At 30.4% G+C, this 11112-nt stretch overlaps 1 protein-coding gene and 1 long non-coding RNA gene across 7 annotated transcripts; both read left to right on the forward strand.

The window, feature by feature from the left end:
* LOC137818652 (B3 domain-containing transcription factor NGA1) lies at nucleotides 1-2780 on the forward strand. Of its 6 annotated transcripts, XM_068622199.1 has the most exons (4): nucleotides 102-139; nucleotides 361-420; nucleotides 639-783; nucleotides 1009-2780. In XM_068622199.1, the coding sequence occupies exons 3-4, from the start codon at nucleotides 684-686 to the stop codon at nucleotides 2337-2339; spliced, it is 1431 nt and encodes a 476-aa protein (XP_068478300.1). In that variant the 5' UTR covers nucleotides 102-139; nucleotides 361-420; nucleotides 639-683; the 3' UTR covers nucleotides 2340-2780. The 6 variants fall into 6 exon arrangements, with proteins under 6 accessions (XP_068478301.1, XP_068478298.1, XP_068478297.1 ...); XM_068622200.1 differs by lacking the exon at nucleotides 361-420 and having other exon boundaries at nucleotides 1-139; XM_068622196.1 differs by having other exon boundaries at nucleotides 71-139; nucleotides 639-2780.
* A 101-nt stretch (nucleotides 2781-2881) lies between these two features.
* Nucleotides 2882-11112, forward strand: LOC137818654 (uncharacterized). The gene is made up of 5 exons (XR_011082120.1): nucleotides 2882-3021; nucleotides 3230-3323; nucleotides 3536-3606; nucleotides 5060-5159; nucleotides 10912-11112. It is a non-coding gene; the product is annotated as an uncharacterized lncRNA (long non-coding RNA).

The following is an 11112-nucleotide window of genomic DNA, read 5'->3' on the forward strand; positions in this document are numbered from 1 at the left end:
AGTAACCCTCTTTTCTTTCTCCTCTCTCTCCCTTTTTTTTTCTCTCTCTCTCTCTCTCTTGCTATGTTTAAGAATAAAACTGGGTTGCAACAAATATTTTTGGTTCTTTTTTGTTACTTGTAAAGAAGCTTCCTTTGAGGTAACTGCACTTGTGTTAGCTAAAACTCACATCACCCTCTTTCCCATCTCCATCTCTCTAACATATTCAGCTGTTTAGGTCAACAATAACCCCGTTTTGAATCCTCCATGCCTTGTCTTTCTTTAGGGTTTGATGCCTCATGGTCAAATATGAATGCACCGACTCTTACAATTCTCTTCTAGTACTAAATAAGCACCTGCTTTTCTTTGTTTTCTTCACAGCCTCACATATCTATCTGCCTACTCAAATATCTTCTTAGCTCTCCAACTATATATTTGTTGGTAATTTTATTTCTTCCTATATATATATATAATCTTGTCAATTTTCAGACTCTAAATTTTACTTTTTTATTTTTTTATTTTCTCGTTTACTTCTTTTTCTTCTCCTTCTCCTTCTCCTCCTCCTCCTCTTCTTCTTCTTCTTCTTCTTCTTCTTCCCTTTATGATTTTGTATTTTTTTTCAATTATTTGGTGACATTGTTTAATTTGGTGAGATCCAGAGGTTATAATTAGCAGAATTGAAGGTGGGGTCTGTGTGTAATTTTATGGAGTTGATGCAAGAAGTGAAAGGGTATTCCGATAGCAGAGAGGAGGAGGAGGAAGAGGAAGCAGCAGAAGAAATCATCACAAGAGAAGATAGCAGCAGTAAGCACCACTACCCCTTTTCTTCTCCCTCTTTGTCTTTATCTTCTGCTCCTTCAATATCAAATTATACTTCTACTACTGCTGCTGCACGTCCTCATCATCATCATCATGTTATAAATATTCCTCACCAACAAAATCCATGGCTGGGGATGAATATTCATGATCATGATCATCACCTTCAGTCTCCAGAGACCACTGAATCTCACAATTCATCATCTGGGTTAGGGTTGTTACACCAGCACCAGGATGCAGCAGGTTCCAATTTCATCATCAGCAATCATCACCATCATCATCACCACGCAACAAAGCAGCTAGACTTCATGGACTTGACGCTGGGGAGCAGCAAGGATGAGGGGAATTTGCAAGGATCGGGAGGTGGTGCTTCATCGGTGTTTCCTCATCATGCAAGTGGTAGTTCTTCTGCCGATGGAAACGTGAACAGCCTGCAGCAGCCTTCCGAGAAGGAGCACATGTTTGACAAAGTTGTGACACCAAGTGATGTGGGGAAGCTGAACCGATTGGTGATTCCAAAGCAGCATGCTGAGAAGTATTTCCCTCTTGATTCCTCAGCCAATGAGAAGGGGCTGCTGCTGAATTTTGAGGACAGGAATGGTAAGTTATGGAGGTTCAGGTACTCGTATTGGAACAGCAGCCAGAGCTATGTGATGACCAAAGGGTGGAGCCGTTTTGTGAAGGAGAAGAAGCTTGATGCTGGTGACATTGTGTCCTTCCAGCGTGGTGTAGGGGAGTTGTATAGGCATAGGTTGTACATAGATTGGAGGAGAAGGCCTGATCACCATCACCATCATGGCCCTGACCCTTCAACCGCACTCTTCACACCTTTCTTTCTTCCCAATCAGCCTCACTTTATCAGATGGGGTGCCACTGGCAGATTGTACACCCTCCCCTCGCCAAACCCACCACGCCACCATGACCATTTGCAACAACACCTCAATTACAACACCATGTATCATCAACATCATCATCCCTTTCATCACCAATTGCAAGCTGCTGCTGCTGGTGGTGCTGCTGGAGGAAATGGAACTCATCACTACAATTATCATGACATGAGTACTTCAGGATCTGGCTCGGTCTATTACCTCAGGTCAACACCCCAACCAATGCCATTAACTGATCACCAAATCTTGAACACAAGACAGCAACAAGAGGGAGGCAATGTTTCTCATCCTCCTATAATCATTGATTCTGTTCCAGTTGCTCACCATCATCATCACCAACACCATGGTGGCAAGAGTGGTTCTAGTACTAGTACTAGTCCTAGCACTGCAGGAAAAAGACTGAGGCTGTTTGGGGTGAATATGGAATGTGCTTCTTCAACATCAGAACATCCCAACTGCTTCAGCTTATTGTCCTCATCTTCAATGGCACATGTGACAATGGCTAATTCCAATTCACCTCCCTCTTCTTCACTACCGCCTCTACAGCTTTTAAGGGAAGACTCACTTTCATCACCCTCATCAGCGAGGTTTGGGGATCAGAGAGGGGAACCTTCAATGCTTTTTGATCTGGATCCATCTTTGCAATACCGGCAGTGATAAACAAATTGATGAAGAAACAAATAATGAAGAAGATACGAGTTTGATCTAAAGTCACCTGGGCTAGCTACACTTTCTTTTGCAGCATTTTTATTATATTTTAAATTTTTTTCCTTTCTCTTTTGTTTCTTTCATCAGCTACAAAGGAAAGAAAAGGCTCCCAGACTTTCTTGTTCTTCTGCTTCTTCTTTTGATCAGTAATTAGTTTTTAGCTTTTGCACGTTTTGGAGTCTTTAGTACGTTTAGAACTGCTCAATGAATTAATTAGCTTGGGATTTGGGCCCTGAAGAAATCGAATATCCATCGTTTCACAACCTAAAGAGGGAAATGAGATCCATATGGAGATCAATTACGTTTAGACCTTTTCAATTGTGTATAGTACAATACAAATATATATTATATTATTAATTTATCAATATTATTATTATTATTATTATAGTATATGTATGTCTCTTGCTCTTTCTATTTTAATATTGCTTCAACACTGTGCTCTCTCTCTCTCTTTCCGTTTACTGCATTTAATGATACACAGAAAAGCTTGTTGCTTTCTTCTTTCCTCTAATGTTTCTGTTAGCCTTGTTGGGTTGATGTCGTTCAACACACTGCTGCTTCTGCTCCTGCTGCTTAGTTAGGCATTTTAGCTTTGCAGATAAAGCGCAGAAAGTTGTACAGCTGTAAAAGGGTAATTTTTTCTGATCTTATTCCTCCTCTCTTCATCTAATTTGATTACCTTTTTCCACTCACTATGCTGTAGTTACCATAAATAATTTATTCATTATATTTATCAATGAGTACTAACCCTCTTCCCTCCACATTGCTACTTACTAGTACTCTTTTTTTTTATTTCTATTGTCTGCTGATATGCTTTTCTATCTTCTCCTATTCATCAGCCGCCTTCTTGTCTGGATTAGCACTGCACACAAGCATGATATTGGAAAAATGAAAAATTGGGGGGTTTGTCCCCATTTACTCATTCCTTAAAGAGTAAGTAGCCTCATTCTGATGCTTATCTCAATGTTTTGCCTTTGATCCATCATTCTTGTCTTTTAATTTAACAGATACAGCCTTTAGACTTTTATGGATTTAGATTCCTCATGGGATGCTTAATTAGTCTTTGTAACAGTCTTGTTACTGTCGACAGTTGAAAATAAAACTCATTCGTTACTAATTATATACATTTTTTGGATTTGTCACAGATATTGTAATAATTACATTACAGATAACACTTTTGGACAGTGAATCAAAGAGCTTTACTTTGACGATCCAGGTGATAAATTATTACCTTCTAGCTTCTTCTCTTTCTGATTTTGTGTGCGTGAAACTTCATATTATTATATGACAGATATAAAACTCATGTTAGGATAAGAAAACAAAGTGAAACATTTCCTCTCATAAAAATCGTCATTTTGATTCATCCGAGATGTGTAGAACGTGGATTTATTGATTTGATTGATCTATGTAATTGAAGGTGACAAAACTTGCTACTTTTTGAAATTATCGCGTGTGAATTAATATATACTGGGTAAAGAGAGTTGTGCTGTGTGTAGCACTGATGGGGCACAAGTATGCACAAGGATGCACTTTGCTTTAGGTTTACAAAATGCAAGACATTTTCCTTTTACTATATATATATTTTCTCCATGTTTATTTGGAGTAATAGACTCATAGGAACCACTTGTATATACATGTTTGAAAATATTAGAGTGGCATTGAATGCAAAATACGCTGTTCAAGGCATAAAAAGGAGATATCAAACGGAATGTGGTGTTCTCACGGTGTGAGATGGGAAAGCAAAAGCAACACATAGGACAGTAAGATCAACAGTAAGCGAGACTAGACATATATAGGAGCAGGACCTTTCTTTAGGCTACACAGACTTGAATGTGATGCTTTTCTATTAAAATATGTAGGAGTATCTCAGATCCTTTGGGGTAAAGTCAATTTCCATGAACTATCAAAAGTCTTGGAAGAATCCTTTTGTCACTGCTGGAATTTAAAGAATGAAAGAGACTAGAAATGAAACTTTTTTTGGGGATGATCTAGTTCATTTCAAATGCTTAGAAAACCAACAAGAAATCAGACAAAATTACTTAGGATGAAACTAGGCAAATAAAACATCAAAATCTTTATTCTTTTCTTTGATCTTTATTGTATATATTCTCCTATCATTCTTGCTTATAAGGCAGTCATGATCATGCATATATCAAGTTAGATAAGGAAATAAAATGATATTAAGAAAGAAAGACACAAACATACAAACATATTAATCTATTAGTCATGAGGTAACAATATGAAGGTGATTTTTGTAATCCTATTTCATTTTCCAAGGAAGATTTGAGATTCAACAGCTTTATGCTTCATACATATACATGCATGAAATAAACACCTTCTATATAACTATTAAGAGCATCCTAGAGTCATAGGTTGATTAAAGTTATCCATAAATTCAAGGAGTTAATTATTCCTGGCTAGTATTAGGCTTCTTGTTTAATTATAAAACCAATACTTTATATTGATCATATAATGATGATAGTATGAATATTGTTTCTCACCAACGTGAAGGTTATCATTGTTTTGGGAATTGCATCATGCATCCCAAGATACAGTGTGTTATAAAGCAATGTTTCTCAGTTATACAGTGGTATTAATGTTAATGCAATTAGTGCTATATCCACTTTTAGTTCACAAGTTAATGTATGCTACTCATGGGTTTTATGCAGAAGGAAAAATAGAAGCTCCACCAAATCACTGAAACCATATCTTATGATTTAAGGACTTCACACCTACCATTTCAGTGAGGTTTTAGAAACATTTAACCAGGTACAGTTTTCTTAGTACTCCAATTTATATATATTAGTTAGGTCACAAACAATATCCAAACACTAATATTTAAGTAATGTTTGCAAACATGATATAGTGTTCAAGTTATCTGCAAAACGGATATGTCTTGATACCACTCTCAAGAAGTTATCAGCTAGATGCATATATAATCATCATAGAAAATTGGATGAAGATAATAATATTTTTTCTGTGCCTGGTTGATTTAGTGGTTCAGCATCTTTTTATACTTGCAAGTGCACTGAGTCAGTTAATTAACCTCACTGTTGTTAGAAATAGAAATATAGATGTTAACTGAACCTGTGATGGGGGTATTTATTTCAATGAAATAAAAAAAAAATGTATAAATATATACATGTTGAAGATAATAATTAAAGTATTGAAGTCATGGAATACAGTTGAAAACTGTAGGCAAAATCACCTTTAAATTAATACCAAATCAGTGAGTCTCTGTATTTAAATTTTACTGAGCATATGTAGTTGGCTGTTATAAGGCTGGCTGCATTCACTCTCATATAAATATGAACAAGTTTGGAATGTCATGCATCACAGAAACATACATAATATTATTAGTTGAGTTTCTGGCCATGCATTAATTTAATTTTTCGTACATTGTTTATTACTTGCATTAAATAAAGTATTGTTGGCTTTGTTTTATTGAATTTGTCATTTCATTATTAATGCAGTTATTGCATAAAATCAAATATAGATAGGAAAATACTTTTGTAGTGACATCGATTTATGTGAGTGTGGTAAATTTAATAATATTTGGCCCTATTTTGTTGGTTGAAAAGTAAAACTTCAAAACCATAAAATTTCTTCACATGCTACTTCTGTAATCTGATAATTTCATGCAACAGAACCATACTATTTTGCTTAGTAATAATGGTATTTCATGTGCCTTTCAAAAGTTATTTCTGAAAACATATTACAGGAAATAATTATGCCTTACTTTTTAGTATAACTAGTCTTGCTTTTTACTATATATAACCTTTTATAAAAAAAAGATTTTTTTTTCTTGAGTTCTGTTAAAATTAATAAATAATTTTTTATAAAGAATGTCAGCTTAAATACATTGGAAATCATACAAAAAGTACATTATTTTAAAAATATTTTAATTATTTGACCACATACATTGGTTAGCCTTATCTTTTAACTTTTATCAACTTCAATCTCAACTTTAAGATTAGCTAATGTCACATTCACATATTTATCTTTCACCCTTTTAATAATTATACTTTATTAAGACTATTTTCCAATGAAAGAGTCATTTAATGAGGTTTGAGTTTTACTGTACGATTTTTAATTTTTATTTACTATTTTTAATTTAATGTTAGACTCTTATAAAATTTAGACTCAAATTCATGTATTATTTAATAGTTTGAAGAAAGATAATTTTTTTAAGAGATAATAAAGAGTAATTTTTCTTAAATTTTATATTATGCAACTTTATCTGAACTGAGAAATATTATAATATCGATATATTAAACTTATAAACTTGTAATATAACTCTGATTATGATCTGCAATGCATATGTCTTAACTGTTTTTATATAAAAATGAAAAGTACCCTGTTGAAAGTTGAAAATGTTTTCTTCATATTTATGGAACTAATTAATATTTCATGAATAAAATTATATATATTAGGCCCTTCAAAAAATGTTATTGCATTTAAACGTGTGTGAATATTTTTAGAGGCTTTCTTGAATCCAAATTTCAAAGCAACAATGGTAAAATATTGACCGAAGCTGTGATAAAGTCTTACATGTTGTTAACAATAGCAACATATATAACATTTAATCAGTAAGTTTTTTTCTTAACTAAAAATGATTTTTTTTCCTTTAATTTAACACATTTATGCATCATTCATACATGCATAATTAATTAATTAGTTGTATATAACAATATTTAAATTTAAAATCATACATAAATCATTTAAGTTCTCTGTCAGTAATCATATTTTATTATTTTTTTTATAACTTTGATTATTTTCTCATCTCATCTATAAGGCAGTTATTATTTACAAAAGTTATTTGAAGCTAAACAATTTTTTTTCATAAAATTTATCATTATTGTAAAAGATAATGTGACATTATTTATAGGTGGTTTATATAAGTGATACTCTTTTGAAAAATATGTTAAACACAAGAAAAAAAAAATATTAATACGTGAAATGATATTTGTTGGTCATTGATGTTTTTAGGATTATGCACATACATAGTTTTTTTTAACAGAGTTGAGATATTCCTAGATATTCGATATTAATTTATTCTTTTGTTGATAAAAAATATAAATTAAATTTTAACAAATTTAACATTAAAATTGATTTTTGCATAAATTACTAATTAATCTATGATGTTTTATATTGCATGAATATTGCTTTGATGTCATTTTTTTTTGTTACTCTCGAGTTAAGCCTTAACTTATAATAATGTGTGTGTATACAAACCCACATTGTGACATCATGTTTTTACCATCTTGACTAGGGAGAATAGCCAAAGTAAGAAACTATTATTTTAATAATATTATCTCAACTAAGCAAGAAAACTAGTTGAATTTAGTTTTAATTTGTAATATAAAATGTCATCTTAAAGTCTTACAACATTATATTATGTTTCTAATCATAGATAGAAATTTAAAGTTGGAACATTATATATATATACCCCATGGCCAACATTTTCTTTTAATTTGAAAGTGAGTTCCAACATACATGTCAATTCTCTAATTGGGGAAAAATAGTATCCTAAGTATTGCCTAGCTTGAGATGGTAGTTTCAAAGAAAAAGAGAATCTATTTTAACTATAAATAAAGTAAACACTAAAAGTAGACAAATATATATATATATATATATATATATATATATATATATTAATGCATGCCCAACAAACTAAAATATGACACCAATGGACATATTTTTGCTCAATTTAGCATCTCTTTGATTATGTTTAAATGTGAAAAATAAAAATTATTTAAATTAACTTCATCTTGAATGTGATTAATAAAAATCTATATTTCCACATAAAACTAAATATGCATCTATCCTTAAAGAATTATCTGTATCATTGCACACTTTATATATTTATATATATATATATATATATATATATATATATACCATGTGTTTATTTCAAGTACATAATAATATTGTAATTTTTTTAATTTTGTAAATATAAAATAAAGAATACCCTACAAATACTAAGCAAATATGTACTCATATAGCATTATTTGCATTTTGAAAATATTAATTTGTAGACAAATCATGCATGTATATTAAAATTAAATCACTTATTAAGCATTCATGAGAAAATCTTTCTTTTTTTATAAAAAAGTAAACATCATTTTCAAGTAACCAAAATCAAATTAATTCTCAAAATAGTCAAAGGCGTATTAGGAATATAAACTGATAGATGGAAGTTACTCAAGATAAAAAAAAAAAAGTGCAGTCTCTAAAAGATATTTTATCTACAACTCCTAAAGTAAATAAAATGATCATTCCATTTTTATTAATAAATATTTTATAACTCTAAATTATCTATTTTAGTGTGTGTATATATATAATATTATCAATTTTGAAAATTATTTTTAGTATAACTTTGCTGTAAAGTTGTAATTACATTATTTTGACAACTATATTTTTATGTTATGATATCCATTTTCTATTATGCAACATCACATGTTTCCACTAGTTTAAATAAAGATAATAACAATATTTTATTTACATATTTTTCAAGATTATATAATTATGCTGAAACATTTATATTTTTAAATAAAATAAAATACATTTTTTCCTTAAAATATATATCTCTTTTCTTCTGTTTTTTTACTTAAGAAACCATTGAACTTTCTAAAAATCTATTCTTCAGATTTAATTAACAAGTTCTAACCTTTTGACCAATTTCCCAAATCAGACTACTTTAATGAAAAAGAGAAAAATTGGGGGTAGTTTGAGATTTAGTTAATTATGAGAACTGTTAAACAGTCAACACTTAAGTTAATGGAAATAACTTCTGAAACTAGGCTTAGGCTATTTCAGAAATACGAAGATAGAAGTCAATGATTTTCAATGCTTGAGATAAAAATTAAAATTGACCCGTAAAATAAGTATAATATATTTTGTTTTGATCAGCCAAAAAAGTATAATATATATATATATATATATATATATAACTTTTAAAAATCTATGAGATTATAATATAGATTGAAAATCAACAAGTAAAAATGTAAACTGGTTAGTTTCAAAAAGAATTTTTTTTGAGAATTAATTATTGAAGGGGCAGATTTCTAATACAAAATTGTAACCATTCAAAAAAAAATCATTAAATAAAAATTAATTTTAAAAACAAAAAATAATTAGTTGTTATATTGACTAAATTAAGATACCATTTTAGAAACTAAACAAAAATGGTTTCTATACTAGTTTCTATTATTGATAAATAGTTTATAAATTGGTATCTTATTAGTTACTAAGGTTTTAACTATGAATTATTTAGATTATAAATTTGGTAGCAAAAGACTTGTATATATCAATTTAGGAACTATTTATCAATAATAGAAACTAATAATTTTTTTAGTCTTTTAATTTAGTTACTATACAAATTAATTATTTTTTCTTATAAATTTGATTTTTATTTAATAATTGTTTTTAGTAATTATATGCAAAATAATAAATAAATAAACTATTTTAATTTAATAAAAATCTGAAAATCGAGATAAATATATTATTGAATTTTAGTTTTTTCTAGAACTAACCAGAAGAAAAAAGTTCATACATAATTTATGACAAAATTACATATGAATCTTCATTTTATATATATAAATTATAATATAGGACTAGCTTTGTAAGAGTGAATCACTCATTTTAAATATTATCCTGGTGATTTTCTTATACAGTGTAAAATTTGAAATAATTTTACTTTCAGAGACTTACACAAAGGAAATGGACAACTTTTATTCTCACATAACAAAACTAGTTAATAATTATTCAAAAAAGAATAGATAGAAAATGTAGTAACCTGCAGACAAAACATGCTCTCAGCATATAAAAAATGGACAGAGTGGATGAGAAGTCGCATTCTTGAGTGAAACTAATGAAGTAATTTGATGAGAAATTTGTATTAGAAGCAATGGTGAGAGAAGCATTACCCCATGGAAAGTGGTTTGAGGATAATGGGTGTGTTGTATTGGTAAGATGAGCCTCGGGAGTAGTCCAAGATCTGAAATGAAGTGAAATGGGTTTTGAATGGAAGGTGCCCCCACCCTACAAAAGTAGAGGTATATAGGCTAATTAAGAGGATGGTGTGAGGTTGCATTATTAATATTTACGACGATCATAAAGTAGATTGTACCGTAAAGTCAGCAGAACTTCTTCACCTTTTACCTCCAATGGCGTGGCCTTCCATTTATTAACTGTAAATTGGATCATTGGACGCATGCAGTGCACACCAGTGATCAATCCAAATCATTGTAATTGTACTAAACCCTCAATGGACCACTTCCCATTCCACTTCTTCATACATCTATAAAACTTGTTTTGTTTTTTTCCCACCATTTTTATATCTAAACAAACAAATATTGGTGCACTCCCCAACTTTGAAACTCATCACTGTTGTCCCTTTTGGTGTTTTCGGGTTCAAATCTTTATTTTTTAACTTTCACTAATGAAAAAGGATTACTTAGTTCTTTCTATGAAAGTGAGACTCGGTTTAATGTGTATCTTTTTCAATAAATGTTCACAGGATCAACTTTAGGGCTTCTAATGCTGGTGTGCTTGCTATATAGTAGCTTTCAAAGCCCTAAAACTTAAGAAGATAGATACAAGTACCAAAATTCAGAAGTAAATGTTTTAAAGCTACCAGCACCTTTATATGACCAAGAATAATTGTAGTTCTGAAATCAAAATGAGCATATGTATAAAATCTGTATGATTCATTTGGATC

This window comes from Phaseolus vulgaris, chromosome 10 (assembly GCF_000499845.2).
Source record: "Phaseolus vulgaris cultivar G19833 chromosome 10, P. vulgaris v2.0, whole genome shotgun sequence".
NCBI classification, from domain to species: domain Eukaryota; kingdom Viridiplantae; phylum Streptophyta; class Magnoliopsida; order Fabales; family Fabaceae; genus Phaseolus; species Phaseolus vulgaris.